Source organism: Lissotriton helveticus, chromosome 4_1 (genome assembly GCF_964261635.1).
Source record: "Lissotriton helveticus chromosome 4_1, aLisHel1.1, whole genome shotgun sequence".
In the NCBI taxonomy this organism is placed as follows: Eukaryota; Metazoa; Chordata; class Amphibia; order Caudata; family Salamandridae; genus Lissotriton; species Lissotriton helveticus.
Genome location: NC_136063.1, coordinates 2,115,925,448 through 2,115,946,775, shown reverse-complemented (window position 1 = coordinate 2,115,946,775; position 21,328 = coordinate 2,115,925,448). Strand labels below are relative to the sequence as shown.

The 21,328-nt window shown below is 45.3% G+C and overlaps 1 protein-coding gene across 2 annotated transcripts in view; it reads right to left on the bottom strand.

Annotated features, from left to right (window-relative positions):
• The window catches only part of PAK3 (p21 (RAC1) activated kinase 3), a 357,271-nt gene that overhangs the window by 109,318 nt on the left and 226,625 nt on the right, over positions 1 to 21,328 (bottom strand). For both annotated transcript variants that reach the window (XM_078688801.1, XM_078688802.1), the window contains exon 7: positions 15,068 to 15,245. In XM_078688801.1, coding sequence (XP_078544927.1) covers positions 15,068 to 15,245 — 178 coding nt within the window. The remainder of the gene's footprint in view (positions 1 to 15,067; positions 15,246 to 21,328) is intronic.

The window sequence follows — 21,328 nt, the reverse complement described above, 5'->3', positions numbered from 1 at the left end:
AGGCAAGGAATTCCAGATCTGCAGAGCTGGCACATAGAATCTAATGCCACCAATCCTTTTCTTTTATATGGATGGAAAGAAGATTCTGAGAGGAAGAAAAAAGCCTCGGGCTCGGGGTGTATTTCGTGAGTCTAGATTTTACAAATAATGAACCTTCTTTAGAAAAGATTAGGGTGTGGCTTATTTCCTTTTCTTTTTAGTTAGCCATCCAAGTTGGAAATCAGGCAAAGTTATTTTTTTGTGTTAAAGTAAGGAGTGGGGGGGGGGGTCATCCAAAGCAACATGGGGGAACGCAAAGAAGTCAAGAGGTGTTTTGGAAAGCAAAAGTCACCCAGGAAAGGTAAAGCACTATGGGGGATAGCGGGAATGTAAAGCAAAATCGGGGAGGGGACGCTAAAGCAACACAGGGGTGGGCACGGGGAGGTAAAGGAACAAGAGGGAGTTAAGGGTGGACGGCTAAGCAACACGAAGAGTACCAGTAGTAATAAGTAACATAGAGGGTACGGGAAGACAAGGGGAGAAGCACACCGGTTAGCCCAACATGGAGGGAAGTTGGGAACAGCACTCGCGCAACGGATAGCAGCGTGGGGAAGGCAACAGTATAAAAACACAAGCACTCTCATGGATGCATCACATAAAAGAAAGAAGAGGTGCTTGAAAAGCACACAGTAGAAGCAGCAATACCAGCAATCAAAGCAACTGTTAAGAGGAAATGCTCCATGGGTTGGACAGATTTCTGGATTGACAAGCTGTGACAAATAAAGCCAACCAATGGTAAGCAATGGGTGGGCTCAAAGCCCCTCTTTTTGGTAGGTCAGCCACAATATGCCTCTCAGCAGCCTAAAGGCTCGACCTGAAAATAAATCCAACAACTGGTCGGGTAGCGAATTTACTAAGAGTTACTGGCAGGATCCAAAGTATTAAGATATGATGCCTCGTGGTAAAAGCAAATACTGTGAGTCAACAGACAAACTGGTTGAGCCAGGAATGGAAAAGGGCCACAAAAAGGAGGAAAAGGGAGAAAAATTGAGGAAGGTGGAAAGGGGAAGGAGGGAGAGAAGGAAAGAAAAGAAAAAACTGAGGGGATGAGAAGGGAGGCATGATGAGAAAGGAGGCAGAAAGAAGGCAGGGGAAACGGGAGAAAATAGAGAAGGGAGGAAGGAGAGAAAATAGACGGGAGTAAGGAGCGAATGGGAAGGAAAAGTGAGAGCGGAAGAAGGAAGAATGGAGAGGGAATTAGGGAGGAATGGAGAGGAAAAAAGGGAAGAGAAGAAACGAGGTTGGTATGGTGTAAGGGGGAGAAAATGGAAAAGAAGGGAAGTCAGAAAGACAGAACATACAAAAATGATTGCGAGTCAGTGGATGGATCATTAAACTAGTGAAAATAGAATTTTTTTTATCATTCTATCAGGTTATAATCCTGTGTTAAATAAAATCCACCCCCAGACATTTGTTAGTAAGCAGCATCAAATAACGACTTTGGTAATCTTTACTTTGCAGTAATTTAATAATGAATAAACAAATCGCTCTAAGCCCTTTGCTCCTCCTGCCCACTGTTCCTCGCTGTGTAATACATGATGTAATCTGCTCCGATTTGATTAAATGCTTTTCAAACCTTTTGTGATGCTTTGTCTCAAGAAGTCCACAAGCATGTCTGGAATTTTAAACGGGGTGTTAAATATGTATGTATGCAAATGTTCATATGTATGAATGCAAATTAGATTGCGCAATTTTGCAATGTTGCATGAATGGCTGGCTCCCTGGCAGAAGAGCTGTGAGTGTAATACATGTCAACCTTCAATCTGGAAAACAGCCAGGCAATTTGGAGTGTTTTCTGTAGAAAAGGAGAGGCAGCCTAATGTTAGATGTGTCGCTATTACAGTTTTGAAGGAGAACAACATTCATAAAGACAAGCCTATGACCAATGTGACGTGCACGCAACCTCATTATAAAAGACATGTCCAAGTCTGCCGCTGACGTGTCAAAAGCAGAGATGAGCAATTCAACTCCAAATTCACCCTTAGTTTAATTTCTACTTCCGCTGAGCACACTCTTGCATGTCGATCACGCGTTCAAACACACGCCCACTCAGGTCGCTTACGCCTTCATATAAGGGTAATAGAGGATTCATTCCATCTCTGTACGCTACTAAAATATTCATTCATTCTTCAGTCATCTGCCGCCTTGTCGCATGCGGATACCTAGCCACCTGGCTAAACCACAAACAATACCAATGACCTCCTCTCTACATATTAACCTACCACGTCACTTGATGCACATTTTTACGACACTACAATCTGTTCCGTGGCTACTGCTTCACCATTTCTTCAGCCAGTAACCATCAGCAGCCCCTTAACGTCCTTCCCGAATCTTCCTCTAGATAGCTGCCTTTCAGGACAAGGGGCAGAGGAGTGTACTGTTTAGTGGGTTACTTTTTTGAGCACAATTCCTGGAGACTTGGGTTCTAATCCAGGCGTTGCCACTTGACCAAAAGTTGTGTAAAACTGGGAAAACCTTTTGATCTACCTTGGCCTCAAATTGTAAATACATGTAACGCAAGAACAAATGTGTGAATAGGAGTTACTTAAATTATACTTAGCAACATCACCACTTAACTATGTAACCAGTCTGCGCCGGATGTATGATGACAACGCGTACCATCACAACGCGGTATATTACATTGAGGTTTTGACAATGCAAGTTGGTACATGGACTTGTGCTGGAGGGCGCTGGACTTAGGAATAGTGTGAATTACTATTCCAACTCCAGTCTACGTACAGTAGGGAAGGTGTTGGAATAGTAATTTGCACTATTCCTTAGTCTAGAGCGCCCTCCAGTGCAAGTCGATGTAAAGACTTGCGCTGTTAAAACCACGATGTAACCACCGCGTTGTAATGGTTTCGTTGTAAAGGAGGTATCCCCCTCATATCCATTCATTGTCTCATGCCCAATTGAGTTCCCTCATTAAAGTTCCTCCATGTAACTCTGTAGGTACCACGACACCTACACTCGGTCAGAATTGTACAAGGAATTCCCTGCCATTCCATAAGGCGAACGTACAAAAAGACGCATCATTTCAGAAAAATTAGTGACGTGTCTAAAACCATTCAACCATCTTGGTTGATGAGTGACGGAACAGTCTTTCTTCATGCTCATCCAGCAGTCAAAGTGTGAAACAAACTTAGCAATGGAATTCTGAGATAAAAAGAAAAGCCACAGGAAAATTGGCAAGCGGAGGCTACCTAAATATTGTCCGTTGCATGGCCTCAGCTGGTTATTAGCCTCTGGGTTTGCTCTCTCCTACCCGGAGAGATTTTCAAGCGACTGGTGTCTGTTCTTAGCACGCCATCAAAATTGTTAAGTGTCTCATGACAAATCTTTGCACGCCTTCAGAATTACGAAGTGATCTTGTTGATAGAAGCTCCTATACTTGGACAGCACCTGGACCCCAGATCCCAGGAGGACACACAATTGTGTCCACCGGCTAGTGTGGGGGCATCCCTGGGAGGTGGAATGGCCCGGCACACAGACACTGCCCTTCACCAACTTTGGTGAACCTAGGCATTGGCAGGCGAGGCAAGGTGGAAGGGGCAGGTGAGAAGCTCAGCTAAAGCCTGGGCGAGTTGTTAACTAATACTGGAAGCTCTGTCCAGATGATGCACTATTTTCACCAAACAGAGCGAAGGATGGGTGGCTCTGGAATAAAGGATGATGAACAGGTAGAGAGGCAGCAGGTCTTTCCCCAAGCAGGAGTGTCTTGATGGCTTAAGGTGACGGTAACAGAACAACACCTAGAGGCAATATCTGCTAAGGTAGCAAATATCAGCAACCCTCTCAGTGGAGACCTTTATCAGAGAACAAAAAGTAACAACTTAGGATGGACTAAAATGTGTTGCCGATTGGTAGCCTCTGTAGTGAATGTGGAGAATATGTTGGAAAGTCTGGAGGATGTACGCAGGGCATCGAATGTCTGCTTGTTCGGCTGGAGCGTAGGTTAGGAGGGACTTGTGTTCAATGAGATTGACTCCATCCTAAAAGATAACAGAAGCTAGGGATAGATAGATGCTGAATCTGTTCTGTGCAGGTACAGGATCCTTAATATTTAGCTCCTCTGCAGATGAAACTGCATTCTTAGTTGAGAAAGTAGTGAAACATCAACAACATGGCACTTATTGGCATCTCCTTGGAGTAATAAATTCTACAAGACAATTGGAAATCGTGAGTGTCCTTATCTGCACAGTGTTTGCTCTCTGTGGATACCCAGTCAATCCTTGGCCTCTTTGCTGTAATAGCAGCTATATAGCACACCAGTTGAGTACTTACATCTCTAGCACTATCACATTGTGCATATGGGTCACTAGATTGCCCGATGAACACCAAACACCACACATCCATTCTGGGACTCAGTCCAATTAACCAAAGGCTACAATCTTCAGGATGCGGATTCTTGGTACATGGAAACACATTCTAGATACATGCTGTTTAGGGTATAAGATGAGATATGAGAGTCATAGCTGTGCACTGCAATAGACATGCATTAGCAGCATCAAGTTTAATTTTCTACATTAAAGGCACATTTAGTTATTTGAAAGGAATAAACCCATTGTGCAACAATCGGATCATTTTTTTTCAGGCTACCTATGGATTTGCTACATAGATGTTTGCAGAGAATGGGTTCCATGATGCATCTATTTGAAATGGTGCACACACAAAGGACGTAGCTTTCTGTGAGAGGAATGAGATTTACGTTGATCGGGCAAATGCAATGATAAGCAGTGAAGCTACTCCTGTGTTACTACCAGCAGTAGACTAATGAAAACAGCAGATCTCGCTTGTATGAATTTGTTGTGCAGGAACTCTCATTCACAACAATAGTCCCTTATTATATCTCCAAACAGGTTTGGCATGGGAATGCTAGCAGGATTCAAGGGTAGCACATGAGCAGCAGCATACAGTCTGGGGCTCTGATGAGCTTTTAGTAGCACTGCTCCATTCCAGTGCTTAATTAAAAAAACAAACCATAAGCTCAAAAACCCAAATGTTTCTCAGGACAATTCAGCTTGTGCCACCCATTGCCACTGCCAGCACTGCCGTATGCGAGTACAAATGCTACGCTCTTAAAAATCAGATAATTTGGAATTTTTCAGGTTTCCCAAAGAGGTAAAAATAGCCTGAGATGCCATGGTATGATTGTTTTGCGAAGGTATATTGAAATTGTAACTTATGTTCATATGTTCTCTGCTCAAAAATAGGCAAACAGCACCATCCTGTGGTGAGCGGTCACAAATAAGTACTGGTGTTAAGAATGAAGTATTGGTGCTGAGCACTGGCAGACACCAGCACACATTAAGCACTGCGCTCTTCAGATGCTTCTGACATTCGGTCCCCTCATGCAACACTGATTTGACAGGAGTGGTTCCACATGGCTCTTAAGACCATCTACAGGTGGCTCAACAGGTATACAATCTGTGCATTTTTTTGAACCTCAGAATCACTCTCACGCCTAGGGTTGTCGCTTAACTCTATGCCAAAATGGCAGCATCTGTCCAGTCCAGAGATTTCATATGGCTAATGTGCTTTGGGAGTTGTGCTGCCACCAAAAATTAAAAACAATGATTTGAAACAGAAAAGTTTGAAGTTAGTTGGTAACTCTGCTCATGCCCTAGTGTATGCCATTAACAGATGTACAGTGGGAAGCATATATATTTCAAAGTTTTAACAACATTAACTGTGCTTTATTCTGTGTGACTAGAAGCCCTAAATGTGTGGGGAAGTAAACAGCTGAGGATTTTCACAGAGGTGACCCAGAGTCTGTACCCGCTCTTCGTGTTCCTAGGGCACTTCTGTAATATAGAATGGGCGAAGGATCTCAGGAGGCACACTAACTGTTGAACAATTACAGTATGGCACTCCTTTTTAAAAGAGGGTCTTTTCTCCCGGCAAAATCGGACAAGTCCCGTCTTTAGGGAAAGATGGGGTAGCGCAGAGACTCATGTCTGTCTTACAATGTTGCGCTCCCTCCAGAGCCAGCACTACTTTAATAAGTCAACACATGCACTGGAGAGATTACATTTTGTGTGTAATAGGACCCATGGCCCCAGTCAGCAATGAAACCATTCCACAATGAGAGCAATGCTTGCCGCTATGGATTAAGAAGGAGCTAAAACGTTACTTTGAGAGTCAAGAAAAAAAAAGCATTGGCAAAGCCAGTGTGTCTCACCCGCATGAGATATTGTCATGGTCAGTGTTTTTTTAGGCAAGTTGTACAGCAGCATGGCAGAGTGTAAAAAAAAAAAAAAAAAAAAGGAGAAAAAGCGCTCTGACGTGGCCAGCATTGGCTATGTCATAGCTCTAGCCCTTTTTTAAACTGCTGGCAGGAACGTGAATGGGGCAGTAGGCAACAGGGAATGAGGAAGAGGCAACACTGAGGATTGGGCGGTAAAAGAAAAAAATGCAATGATGCAGCCAAAGGTGACAGCAGATCAAGAGGTCAGGGCAATATGGTCAGTGAAGGGGATTGGGGGAGGGGACAAGCCAATATGGACCACGAATAGATGAAGGGAAGGATGGAGGGTGGATGCAAGCCAACACAGACAATGAACGGAGGGAGGGAGGATGAGAGCAAGTGAAGATGGACAATGAACAGAGGGAGTGAGGGAAGGCTGGGTGCAAGCCAACACAGATAAATGCATTGAGCAGAGGACAAGGCTAGAAAGCCGACATAGACAACCAAGGGATGTAGCAAATTCGGACAACAAATAGTGGGAGGGACAGAAGAAGGGGGGGCAACCCAACACACGACATAAAGAGAGAGGTGGGGTTAAGAAACCATATGGACAGATCAGAAAAAGGCGGGACAGAAGTGAGCCAGCTGAAAAAGAAGCACTCTAGTAAAGTACTTAAATTCCAAGAAAAAAGTCTAAAATATGAGCCGTGGAAGGAATTAAGTAATTGGCCCATGCTCCAGGAAAAAGGACACACGTACGAAAAGGCAGGAAGCCTACAGCAGCTGACCAATAAGAAGCAAGCAAATGAGTGTAACAATGAAACCAACTAATGCTAAGCAATGGCTGGTATCTAAGCTCACTGATCCAAAACGTCTGGAAGAGACAGCGCATGCACGCTGTGTAGACGAGACCTACAAAAAAGGATTCAGAAGAAGCCTCTCTGACACAGTGATGGATCGTTCACGAATGCTTACAACTAAATTACTTTGTTAGCCTAATTAACCACTTCCATGCTGATGACGAGCTCAGCTCGTCATGTAACGCGGTAATTTTTAAAATGCCGCATACAGCGGGAAAAGCCGCCGCACGCATGCGGTTAAGGTTCAGTTTGCACCCAGCATAGCCTCACTCACAGCTGGATGGCTGCTTGGCTGCAACATCAGCTAGAACACTCACGAGGATGTGATTCATTGGAAATGTGATTTAAATATACTACCAATGTTCTACATGAAGTATCGTGGCAGCCTCATTAAACAAGCACCAGCAATGCAATAGGCCTCGCATTTAAGTGAGTTTGAACTATCGGCATTGTAAATGACAATGCCTTTTCTATATGTCTGGGTTTTTAAAACATAAATAAAAAGCATAGTCAGCGCGGGGACACGCCGTTGAGCGTAAGCAGGCGCTCTACAAATTTCCCTTATTATTATTATTATTATTTACAATGCCAATAGCTTTAACTCTCACAAATGCAAGACCTATTGCATTCCAAATGCTTGTTTAACCCCTCAGCTGCGTCGCCGATTTTGCGGAAGTGCGGCACTTCCGCAAAACGGGCGGGGCCGCGTCGGCCATTGGCCGATGGCAGCACCAGCGAGGTAGTGCACCCGTCGGCCAATGGCCGACGGCAGCATGGACGGGGTTAAAAGTGTGTGTGTGGGGGGGTGTGGAGGTTTGCAAACTGAAGAAAAACAGACTGGGAGGGTGTGGGGAAACAAAACTGAGGGTACGGGTGTTGGGAAGCAAAAATTATGGCACAGTGGGGTAAGGGGCACGGAGGGCATACGGAAGCAAATGATAGACAGCAATGTGGGGGCAGGGTGAGAAAAGCAAATGAGCGAGAGTAACGTTAAACTGGGGGTGAAAGCACACACTTTACAGGTGATCTGAACCTAGAAGCAAAGCGCAGCGAGCTAACAATTTAGAACTGGAGACCTGCTCAGTAAAGCTCTCCGATACCTTCCGGTCGGGTTCACGCTTGCGGGAGAGTGTGTCCAAAGAGACATTTGCAGCCAAAGAGTTTTTCTTTTTTGGATCCAATTCACAGAGGAACCAATCAATCAATCAGGGGAATTTTAAGCAAGGTTCTCACCCGTGAGGGTCTGAAGGCGCTGATGGGGATCGGGAGCCTGCAGCTCTGTTTAGCCGAAGAGCCAGGTCTTGAGGGTCTTCCTGAAGGGAGGCAAGTCTGATATCCCACGGTAGCTCGATTTAGGTCTTGGCTGCAATGTGAGAGAAAAATCTTCAGCCTGCTCTGGCTCTGTGGATGCGTGGGGTTTCGGCCAGTGCGAGGTTGGAAGATCGGAGGTTTCTTTTGGGTACGTGGAAGTTGATTCTGTAGTTGAGGTATTTGGGTCCGTTGTTGTGGAAGCATTTGAAGGCGTGGGAGCGGATCTTGAAGGTGAAACTTTTCTCCACGGGAAGCCAGTGGAGTCTTTGTAGGTGTTGGCTGGTGTGTTTGTGCCGGGGGGTGCAGAGGACGAGTCTAGCGGGGGTGTTCTGTATTGTCTGGAGTTTGCAGAGTAGGGACTTGTTGGTGCCGGCAAAGAGTGCTTTCCATAGTCCAGTCTGCTGGTAATGAGTGCGTGGGTGACTGTCTTTCTTGACTCCAGGGGGATCCATTTGGAGGTCTTGGGGAGAATGCGGAGGGTGTTGAAGCAGCTGGAGGTTCGATGCTGAGGTTACTGGCATGGTCCGAGGGGGTAGGTGGGCTTCCGAGGGCAGTCGGCCACCAGGTGTTGTCCCATGCTGTAGGGGTGGTTCCAATGACTAGGACTTCTGTCTTCTCTGCATTGAGCTTTATGCAGCTGTTGGTCATCCAGATTGCGACGTCTAACATTTCTTTCTGGAAGTGGAGTCTAGCGGTCTTTGGTAAGGGAGAGGATGAGCTGGGTGTCGTCAGCGTAGGATACAATGTTGAGGCAGTGTTGTCGGACGATGGCGGCGAGGGGGGCCATGTGAATGTTGAAGAGGGTGGGGCTCAGTGATGATCCCTGTGGGACTCCGCAGGTGATTTTCATGAGATCGGAGAGGAAGGGTGGCAGTCTGATCCTTTGGCTTCTTCTGGTGAGGAATGATCGAATCCAGTCTAGGGCTGTTCCTTGTATGCCGGCATCGTGTAGTCTGGCGACTAGTGTGCGGTGGATGACTGTGTTGAAGGCCGCTGATAGGTCGAGTAGGATAAGGGCTGCGGAGAGGCCTTGGTCCAGGAGGGTGCAGATGTTGTTTATGGCGGCGAGTAAAGAGGGTAAGAGCCCTTGTTGAAGTTATGGTCTTTAGCAGGTCAGCAGAGGAGCACACTAAAGCATATTCATGTTCAACATAGATGTTTGTTCAGAAAATAAACACGCCTGATCTAGCGGAATTTACATCACGCACCTTTGACCTCCCTGAAGGCATCGCTGAGTTGCCACCTTCCGTCTCACATGACCCCAGAAGAGCTCCCCGTTTGCTACGAGTTAAACAAGAAGGTGGTCACAACTGCGCATGAGAGACCCTTCTGCAGTAAGAGAAACTCATTAAAGAAAATAGTGCTTACAGACCAAAGAAGACGTACCGTGTAACAACCGATGTAAAAGGACCAGGGAGGTTAAAAAACAGCAGACAAGGCGGTACTAAGGAGGGACTAACAAGCCTAATAATAAATCAGAAGCCAGCATTTATGAAGGACAATGACGAAAGCAAATGACAAATATGGGCGGAGAGTGGGTGGGGCTTCAAGTACATACTCCAATACAGCATTGGTCGCAGAGCAGAGCATGCGCTGCTCAGGTTCGACCTAAAAACAAAGTGACAACAAAGAGCAACGTGCAGAAGAGGCAAGTACTACAATAATAAGTCCTTCAATTGCATAAACACATACTTTTGCAATTTATTAATTGCCTATGGGTTGAGACACAGACAAAATTGTCCACGCCGCCTCAACCAGACTTCAAGGAAAAGTTTGATATGCATGTTCTCTAATGTGATTTAACCTTCATATTCTCTACTGTTCGCCTGTACATCTGTCCTATTCATCTGACATTTACAATGGCTTCAAATTATTAAAACCAGTTTTCACTTTAACATCCAAAGGTAGTATATCCTCAAACTACAAATTAATATAAAGGTATGTATCATCCTATGTACTTTGTGAAGTAATTTGCAAAGAATAATTTTTTTAATTTCCAAATGCTACTAAACAGTAAATCAAATAAGATCATGGCCATAGCCATTCACATACTCATTGGAAGTGATATCTGGAAGGCATTGGTCATCCCCTATTCGACTGATTTCTAATCTTCCAGACGGCTGTCTGCTACCTTGATACATGCATGTAAATCGTGTGAATAATGTAATTTATGTGAAAAAGCTATGTTCTGTAATTCATTGAAAGCTTACAATTATTGTAAACTGTGACCAGGGCCAATGATAGAATGTGGATGAGCTGACTAAATAAATCACTTTCCAGCGGAACAGCCTTTTGCCGTACAGCCAAAAAACACTGGAAGGAGTTACTGCATACCCTAAAAGGTATATCTTCTCACCTTCCTTTCAGAAAGGCTCTTAAATCCCTGCTCTTTCCTTAACAATGATCCAGAGTTATTGTCTCTTAGCACCAGGATGTTCTTTACGTGAAGCAGTTCGCGTGCTACTGGCATCACTATCATAACACAATAACATAACAAATAATGGGGAAGAAAAGTTAATATATGGACCATAATGGGGGTACATTCCTAGACACCTCACTTCACTATGTTGCCATTTTAACACCCATTAATGCTCCCTGGGGAAAGTTCCGCAAATTTATTTATTTATTTATTTATTTTATTTTAACGACTTGTAGAGCGCCTGGTGACCCGAAGGCATCCCCGCGCTGTAATGATTTTGATATCCAGATGAGATGGAGGAGAAAAAAGGAAGAAAAAAGGGGGGGGACGTTATTTCGGAAATAGAAGTGTTTTCAATTTTTTTCTAAAAATAAGATAGCTGGGTTCCAGTCTGAGGGTACGGGGGAGTGAGTTCCATCTGGTGGAAGCTTTCACAGAGAAGCGTCGGCCACCAGTGCGTGTCTTTTTAAATTTGGGGATGATGGCTAGATGTTCATTCTCGGACCGCAGGGATCTGGGAGCTATATAAGGCGTTACCAGGTCGCTGAGAATCGGGGGGCCAGCTCCATTAATCAGTTTGTAAGCCGTGCACATGGCTTTGAATTCCACCCTTTGACGCACCGGGAGCCAGTGCAGGGCTTTGAGGGCAGGTTTAGCTGACACTCTGGAGGGAAGGTTCATGAGTAGTCGGGCTGCAGCGTTCTGTGTTCTTTGTATTTTAGCCAAGGTGGCCTCAGGGGCACCCAGGTAAACCATGTTACTGTAGTCCAGCCGTGACAGTATTAGCCCTTGGACTAGGAGTTTTCTAGAGGTGGGCGGGAGGAGGGGAAGAATCTTGCGGGTGGTGCGCATAAGCCCAAAACAGGTTCCTGCAGTTTTGGCCGCTTGTGTTTTCATTGATAGCTCGGGTTCTAGCCAGACTCCTAGGGTCTTAATTTCTTTTTTCGGGGTGGGAATTTCCCCGAACACGTCTGGCCAGGCTGATGGGGGGATGGTCACTCATTGCTTTCCCATGAGCATCACTTCGGTCTTCGACCCGTTTAATTTGAGTGAAGATTCACACATCCAGCTATAGATTTTCGTAAGGCAATTTGCCAAATTGTCTGGGTGATCGTCTAGTTGGGATAGGGAGACGACCAGCTGTGTGTCATCCGCGTAACTCACAATTTTGATGCCGAAGGGTGTCACCACGTCTTCAAGGGGGGCCATATAAGCATTAAAAAGCGTAGGGCTTAGAGATGATCCCTGGGGGACTCCGCTCGTGAGGGGGAGGGTGGACGAGTGGTGATTGCTGTCCCATACCTGGAACGTGCGCCCGGCAAGGAAGGACTCTATCCACCTGAGCGCCATCCCGGTGAGCCCTGCTGCCGCCAGCCGTTGGAGGAGGACACGATGGTTGACTGTGTCGAAGGCTGCACTAAGATCCAGGAGGATCACTGCCACTGACCCTCCTGAATCCAAAATGCGCCTTGCCTCCTCGATAACGGTCAGAAGGGCGGTGTCAGTGCCATGACCCGGGCGAAACCCAGTTTGGGATTGCCGTAAGATGTTATTTGCCTCGAGAAACTGAGACAATTGTCCGTTGACCAATTTCTCAGCTACCTTGCTGATGCCAGGGAGGAGTGAGATTGGCCGGTAGTTTGCCATGTCTGCTGGGTCTAGCTGGGGTTTTTTAAGGAGTGCTTTCACGACTGCGCTCTTCCAGCTATCGGGGACAGATCCTTGGGCAAGCGAGCTGTTAATAAGCTCTGTGATCGTGGGAACTATGACAGGGGCTACGGTTTTGAGGAATCTAATTGGTGCTGGATCCAGAGGTGATCCGCTTTTCATTTTGGCCAAGGTTGCATCTACCTCGTTGCAGGTTACTGCCCTAAATGTAGCTAGTTGGGGGCGCATGCGGCTTCCTGGTTGGCTGGAGGGTGATTCATTGTCCGTGTGACTAGAGGGACAGGGGGGGGAAGGGATGTTAAGATTCGGGCAATTTTGTCATTAAAATAGGTGGCTAATTCGTTGCTTCGGTCAACAGGGGGGGCGTTGGAGGAAGGAGTGCTTGGTACTTTCAGTAGCTCTTTTACGATTAGGAAGGATTCCCTAGCTAAGTTGGTAGATTCTCTTATCCGAGTGTCGTAGTGGGAGGCTTTAGAGTGCTTAATGGAGGCTTTGTAAAATCTAACAGAGTTCTGGTAGGCTTCCTTGCTGGCGTGCTGCCAGTCTTTCCTCCATAGCCGTTCGGCTTTCTTGCATTTTTTACGTAGTAATCGAAGTTCCGGGGTATACCACGGGGCGGAACCTGGTTTCCCGTTTTTGTCCTCTCGGGTTCTAAATGGGAGTACGGAATCCAGGGAGGTAGTAATCCAGTCTCTGAATTTACTATCGGCGATAGCCGGGTCTTCTGCATGGGCGGGGATAGTTGACTCTAGGGTCCTGGCCCAGTCTTCGGTGGGGAGCTTGGACCAGGCCCTGTCCCTGGTGTAAGAGGAAGGTTTTTGAGATTTCCTGAAAGGTCCTAGTAGTTGGAAAGAGACTAAAAAGTGGTCCGTCCAGGGGAGGGGGAGGGACTCGTTGAATTGCATGGTGGGGGTGCTTGTAAACACCGGGTCCAGCAAGTGACCTTTGTTGTGTGTAGCTCCGGAGTTTAGGAGGTGGAGGTCGAGAGCCGCTAGATCGGTGATCAAGTCGGCTGCCCCAGTATCTAAAGGGTCATCGAAATGAATGTTCAGGTCTCCTAGTATCATGAAGTTGGTGATGGAGTGGGCCTGAGTTGCTACCGTGTCCAGGAGAGCGCTAGAAAAGGAACCAGGGTGACCGTGGGGGCGGTACAGTAGGATGCCTGTGAGAGAGTTAGTCGGGTCTAACTTAATTGTGAACTGTAGGCTTTCAGAGTCGGGAACCTGCGCGTCGTTGAATTTGCAGGGGAGATAGTCCCGGTGAATAATGGCGACCCCACCACCTCTGCCTAAAGGGCGAGGTAGGGACTGAATGAGGAAGCCCGGAGGGGTAGCTAGAACCATGTCTGATGCAGAGTGTGGGGAAAGCCACGTTTCCGTCAAAAATAGAACGTCGATCTCATGGTCTTCTATAAGATGGTTAATAAGCGTCGCATGTTTAGGGAGAGAACGACAGTTCAGAGACGCAAGTTTGAGGGCTGAGGGTTTGTAGGGTTGGATGGGGAGTTTGAGTAGGACTGGGTGGCAGTAAGTGCAGCTGATAAATGGTCCCTCTAGATCGTGAACAAACTCACAAGAGGAGGCGATGGGGGGTCTGAGACTTAGGAGGTCCCGACGAGAGTAGGTTATCTTAGGGGCAGTTTTATCCGACAGGGGTTCTGGCCCTAGGCCCGGCCGTGCGCAGACGGGCGCAGACGGGTTTGCCTTAGGCGCGTCTCCGGCGCGCAAACGGCGCTCCCGCTGCGCTCGTCCGCTGCGCTGGTATGGCCTGCACATTTGTATTGAGTGTTATGGGCGTGGCCTCGCAGTGGGCCCGCGCTGGCGGTGTGGGCGTTTTCCCCTGTGTCAGCGCTGGAAGTCGATGTGTCAGGGGCGGTCTGGGAGGGTTGCTTTAGCGCGTACAAGTTGGCGCTTCAGTGTAGGAAAGCTCAATGCTATTTAGATCAAACACAGAGAAAATGAATAATGACAAGCCAACTTTGCAAAGGATTCACCACTGCGCAACACCACATGTGATGTTTAAGCACCTTTTGATCTATTTAACCTTGAAATAATTATTGTTGTTGAAATCTGTAATCTGTAAATTACACAACAGACGGTGGATTATGTCTCAAGTGTCCCAAAAACATGATCGTACCGTAGATTCGTACAATGCAAGTGCCATTGATCATGACACGAATAAGCTATGTACTCCCATAGCAATGGCCCCTCGGGTCCTACTGGAATCAGTAGACTGGGCTCCTCCACCCCCCAGCGCATCCTAGTTAGGTAGTACAACATGGACATCTCTGCGGAGCAGTCAGAACCTCACATCCCTGGCCCCAGTGCCACTGTGTCTGATGCATAAACAATAGCTACGCCTGTGTCAATCACAATGAAGTGTGCATATTACCTATGGTTTGTGTAAACATCCGCCTATTGGTGTCAGTGCACGAGTGTTACTGAAGTAACGTGCAGTGACACAAATCTCTCAGTTTCTTTATAAAGCCCTTCACTGTTCCGGGTCATCGAGGATATATAGATGCCCGTGTATCACAACATACATTATGCAAACTAGTTAAGTGAACAAACAACAATAACTTACTCAGTTTCTCTAAGATCTCCTCGTCTGTCATTTTGGACTTCTTTCGTTGTCGGTCTGTATTTCTGTACAAAGTGCTTGTGGTTGAGGTGTTTTCAGGCTGAGTGGTCACCGGCGAGGTTGTCACCTCCTTCGTTGGTGCTGGTAAAGCAATGGGTTCAATTACAGAGCGTGTGTAGATCTGTAAGACACCATGGTTACTGCACAGTTAAAATGCTGGCATGCCAGGAGAAAACAAAATGGAAATAAAGTCCACAAAAACTGGGGACACGATTTCAGCCATTATAGACATTTAAACTGTCACCAACAAACATTCCAAAAAGCATGCACATATAGAACTTGTATTGAGTTCCTTTGCATGAAGGAAACGTTCCTTCCAAGCCACATTTTAGCTGTTCTGCCAGGCTATTTAACATCCTGCGGGAGCATTGAGTTACTTAATGTACGAAACATATATAATATTAGGTGGTTAAAATCGTAAGTAGGCGTGAGGGGCAAATGTAGCAACTGGCTAATGTTACAAGGGCAAATTTTTCCAGTCTTGGGCATTCCATTCACAAATCACTCCTTTCAGGTATGACAGCCTAGTAAATTAAATTAAATTAAACCAAGACTACAAGTGCCAGAATGTACTGGGGTGGTTGAGTGAAAGGCTAGGACCAATAATGGTAGGAGTAATTTCAGCCATCCAGCCAAAATATAATTTTGCCTCCTCAATCCTTATCCTAGACCAAGCTTCAGTACAACACTAAGCACAATGTTGCATAATGATCAGGCTAGTCCCTTTACTAGTACTGATTGAACTAATCGAACAATAGGCAATGGAGCTGGGCATTGCAAATGACAAACCGCTCGCCTCCTGAGTAATCAAAAGGTGGACCTGGTACGTGCATTTCCCTTTTCACTGCAGAGAAAGTCTGGACCGAGGCTTCCAATGCACACTAGAACTCTATTCTACCACTCGCTTATATAATAAAATGGGGTTGCTACACATTGTCCTTTAAAGTCCAGGTGTTACGATGATGAAGAGGAGGCTGTTTATGTAGTAGACATTGAGAGAAGGTAGCAGTCACACAGAAGCCCTGCTTGTCAGAAAACTGGTGGCAGATTTATAAAAGAGGAAATGTTTGACCCTGGATCACTACAAAGCCAAGTCTGGGCTCATGGTCATCACAGGCATGTTTATGACCAAGGGAGATGATAAAATCATAGTTCATAAAATTCCTGATGCTGCCTCCTCTTTCCCCAGAAAGTATGGGGTTGAAATTTTAATTTTACATAACCGCTTACAACAGTACTTTAGTACTTAGGGTGACAATCAGTCTTGGGCAGGGGTCTGTATGTTTCGCGTGAAATCTGATGCCATTTGTTGTCTGGAGGTGCATGTTGCAGCATCTCTATGTGATTGTCACCATATTTGTGCCTGTGATCTGAATTTGCCACATTATCTTGCTACCATCACCCATCACGGTCAGCAGAAGTCTTTACTCCCAAACTAGGAAGGAGCAGACCACTATGGGGCAATGGCAGCCATGAGTGGTAGTGCTGCAGCTTCACTGACTTCCATAACCAGTGGGCTTGGGGACTTCTCAGGGCACCTTTATGTTCAGGGGATCCCTTCTTGGCCAGACAATGGTACTGATGAAGCAGATGAACTGTTGAATCTCTTAGTTGACACATAAAACCGATTTTGTCACCTTTGGAGAGAAAATGACAACGTGTACAATTTGCGCTCGTGCTCATTATACATTGAGGAATTTGAGAAATAGATCACGAAAAGACTTAGTAACTGCATCTTAAAAGCATGCAGAAGAGTGTAGAGTAGGCAAAAATGTTTGTTTAAATAATATAGGATCATGTTTTATTAAACCGCACTGGTGTATTCTTTTAATGTGTAATAGAAAATGTGATTGTGAAGGCTCATGTGTCAAAGAGATGTCATTAACCCCCTCTTTAAATAATAATGTATGTGAAGAATTGATGAAACTAAATGTAAACTATTTGACACTATTAATGTTTATTGAAGAGTCTTGTTTTCAACTCTATCGTTGATCATGTTAAAATGTGCACCAGAGAAAAAGGTGCTGCATGTTCTTACTAATTCCAAATGCTCTGAAACCTTCAGAGAATGAGCTTCATACATGTGCTAATAACAATTACTAGAAACTATATTAATATTTTATATTTTTAAATGGTTTTATACATTGGTACTTTGAGAATGCAGTAATACGTCATAGTTACACGTGCTAATTACAATGAAACTAGAATGCTTTGCAAGTGCAATTAGTTGAGGAAAAAAGATATAAGGCCTTAAAGACTCTAAAATGCAATGTATATTTCCTTATTTTATATTGTGTATTTCATGAACTAAATTCAATTTAGGCCTACATTTTCTTTCCTTTGCTTCATTCTGTTCTCATGGAAAGGCTTCGTAAGCTTGCAATGTGAAATGAAACTGTTTCATAGAAAAAGTTCCCATGCACATACTAAGACTTCTTGCTATTTCGTTACTTTGGGGACTTTACATTTTGAATGGTTCGACAGCTTATGTGATGAGCACCACCTTTTTGCCATAAAATGTGTCTTCTTCGTGCTGCATGCAATCACCCTATACGTACTGAACAAAGGACTGAGGGGTCTGACCAGATGAGGCGACTCAGGAGGTGTCACCCCGGAACTATACACAGTGTGTGACGGAGAGACGTGGTTGTTATCGACTCATCTTGCTCTTTGCGGTCTTAGAAACAACTCTACTGGGTTTCCTTGGGCTGACGCATACGCTGTGTGCGCTATGCCTGAACTCTTTTCCATCTCTGAGAGAGAACCTTTGACCTGATATGGTTCACATCTTTTCCTGAAATCTTCTTTAATAGCTTTGGTAATTGATGGCACACACGGGATACATTTGATTATTCTGTATTACTCAATTGAAATGCCTGAAATTAATGTATTTACTCATCTTAAAATTTACTGATAAACCTAACCATCCTCAAATCCTGTATCTATCTCTCTATGTTTATGCGATTTTTATAGCGCGCAACTACCCATAGGTGTCTCGGCGCTTAGAGTACAGAACCATCGCTGTGGCTGAAAAAAATTTATAATGTAAAGAACCAAGTTTTTAGTTTTTTTTCTGAAGTTAATGAGGGTGGGGGCGGTTTTGATGTGTAGGGGTAATGTGTTCCAAAGTTTGGCTGTGGAGATAGTGAAACATCTGTCACCCCAGTTAGCTTTTTTTGTACGTGGGACTTTCAGCAGGTGAGCGGAGGATGAACGTAGCGTTCTTGAATGGTGGAGCGGAGAGAGGGCATTTTTAAGGAACTGTGGGCCTATATTATTGATGGCTTTGTATGCAATGCACAATGCCTTAAATTTTGTACGGCTCCTGATTGGGAGCCAGTGCAGCTGTCGAATGTAAGGGGAAATGGAGGTGAACTTGGGGATGCCCAGTAAAATTCTGGCCGAGGCATTCTGGACTAGCTGCAATCTGTTAAGAACTTTTTCTTGGGCATTCAGAAGAAGGGCATTGCAGTAGTCTGTTTTTGAAAAGACCAAAGTACTTATTAGGGTTTTGCCGGCCGATGACGGAAGGTATGGCATAAGTTTCTTGATTTTTTTTCAGGATGTAGAAGGATGAGGATACCACAGAGTTGACGTGTTGCTGGAAGGTCATTTTGTTATCAAATATGACTCCGAGGTTTCGAACCGAGGTGACAGGTTGAGGAGGGATTCCCATCTCGGGAGGCCACCATTGGGGGGACCAGGTTGGTTCAAGTTTCCCGAATGTCATCACCTCTGTCTTATCAGAGTTCAATTTAAGACAGTTTGATGACATCCAGGAACTGATTGCCCGCATTCCCGCTTGAAAATTTGCTGCAACCAAAGTACCATTGTTGTGTACCGATAGCACCAGTTGAGTGTCGTCAGCGTATGTTGTAAGGGCAATACCGTAAGATTTTATTACCCTCGCTAAGTCCGAAACGTAAATGTTAAATAATGTCGGACTCAGCGAGGAGCCCTGTGCTACACCGCAAGGAAGTATGAAGGTGCGGGAAGTAAACTGGTCCATTTTTACTGTCTGTGGACGATCCATCAGGAATGAGGCAAGAAGTTCTTTCGCCTTTTTCTGAATTCCTATTGATGAGACACGGTCGATCAAGGTGGCATGATCGACCGTGTCGAAGGCCGCAGAAAGATCTAACAATATTAGTACTGCCGCTCCTCCCTTATCCATCGTCGTTCTTATTTCGTCAGCTGCTTTGAGTAGCGCGGTCTCAGTCCCATGACCCTGTCTAAACCCGAATTCGGTATCATCCAGTAAGTTGTTATTATCTATGAATTTAGACAACTGCATGTTCATTATCTTTTCAAAGATTTTTGCTGGGAACGGAAGACATGCAATGGGCCGGTAACTGGCGGGAAGGAGGGGGTCGAGCGTAGGTTTTTTTAGGAGGGGTTTAATGATGGCTTCCTTCCAGACTGAAGGGTATGTGCCTGTTATAAACATGGCATTGCATATGTTGGTGAGAGCAGGGGAAATTGCTTCTGGAATGAGGTTGAGAATGGCGGGAGGACAGGGGTCTAGGGGTGATCCTGATTTTGTACCGGAAACAAGTCGTTGGATTTGTTCCTCCGTGGCAGCTTCGAAGGTTAAGAAGCTGGGTACGGTCCTGAAAGGAAGTACCGTGGTGGTGGTGACAGGGGGTGGGTGAGTGAAGGCTGAGAAGATAGCAGTTACTTTATCTTCGAAGAACTTGGCAAGGGAATTGGAAAGCTCCTGAGATCCGTCAAAACGGGGGACGGGAGGGCTAGAAAGGTGAGTAACCACCTGAAACAGTTCTCTTGCAGAATTGTTTGCCTGATTAATTTGGGCGGTATAGTAGTGTGTTTTTTCTGAGGTAATAAGTAGTTTATACTTGGAAAGTGCACTTTTATAGGCAATTTTTTCTGAGGGATTGTAGTAGCGGCGCCAGTGTCTCTCCAGATTCCTACAATGTTGTCTCTGCAGTCGTAGGATTTCTGTGAACCATGGAGCCGAAGGGAGTTTTCTGCTGCGATGGGCGATTTTAAGGGACGCTAGGTTATAAAAGGCTTCGTTTAGACTGTTAAGGTAGTTTGTAGATGCTAAAGAGGGATCCTGTTCGCTAGTATTCAAAGTATCAAGCAGCGTAACCGCTAGTTGAGGAGGGTCGATATTTTTCCAATTTCTGAAGGACATAGGCGAAAGTGATGTGGAAGAGAGTGGAGGGGAGTTCCGTTTTATTGAGAAACAAACAGCTGAGTGATCAGTCCAAATGAGAGGGATAACAGTTGTGACCACATTGTGAGGGTTGCTGGTGAATAGACCATCTAGAGTGTGTACCGCTATGTGTGTAGACTGTTTAACCATTTGTTGGAGACCGGCAGCTGCTAGATCATTTATTAACGCCGAATATATTCTATGACTTGTCTCCAATAATAGATTGTGCATTCCAATTGAGTATAAATGAGGGATGGGATTTCTAATAGAGAGGTCTGTGGACAACAGATTCTAATGTTACTATTTTGCATAGGTCTAACTGAATTATAGGTTTTTTTTAGATACTAGTCAGACTGAATTTCTTATGGAGATTTGGCCTAGCCGTTATAATCCTGAACGCCTATAGCATAGTTTTAAGAATCATATAAATGAATTTAATTATGAGTTTGTAGGTCAGTTATCCTCTTCCTGGTCCTCATTGGATAACTGGATTGGATCTCCTATATCCGACCCCTCTCAGCACGATTCAAGATCCATTGGAGGACCAAGTAAATTAATATGAGGTGTAGTGTTAAGAGATAAAGTGAGATAAAGTAAATGGGCCCAGTGGTGCTACAATAGTACGCTCAATGGATTACCTAGCTATTTTGGGTCTGGGGCTAACCAAGCCTCGCAACAGGGCATAGAGGGTTATCACCATTTCTAAGCTGGTCTGATCAATGGCCGTCAATATTGAAATTTGGCAGCCAGCCCGGTTTCCCAATGCTCTTACCGAGAATGCCTCGCAGTGGGCTGATGATCAGCAACCTGCCATGATGGTAGAATATACATCTCTGCGTCAGGTTTAAATCAAGTGAGAACGAGGAGGAGCCAAGATGGCCACCGGAGCGGACGTGTAGGCTCCCGGCTCCGCGAGTTCTCGAGCCCCGCTCTGAAATCCTGATTATCATCCTGAGGTCGCGCTGCAGCGGGGTGTTGGTGATTGCGCGCTGTCCTCATTCGTGTTCTCCTGGGGTTTCTACCTG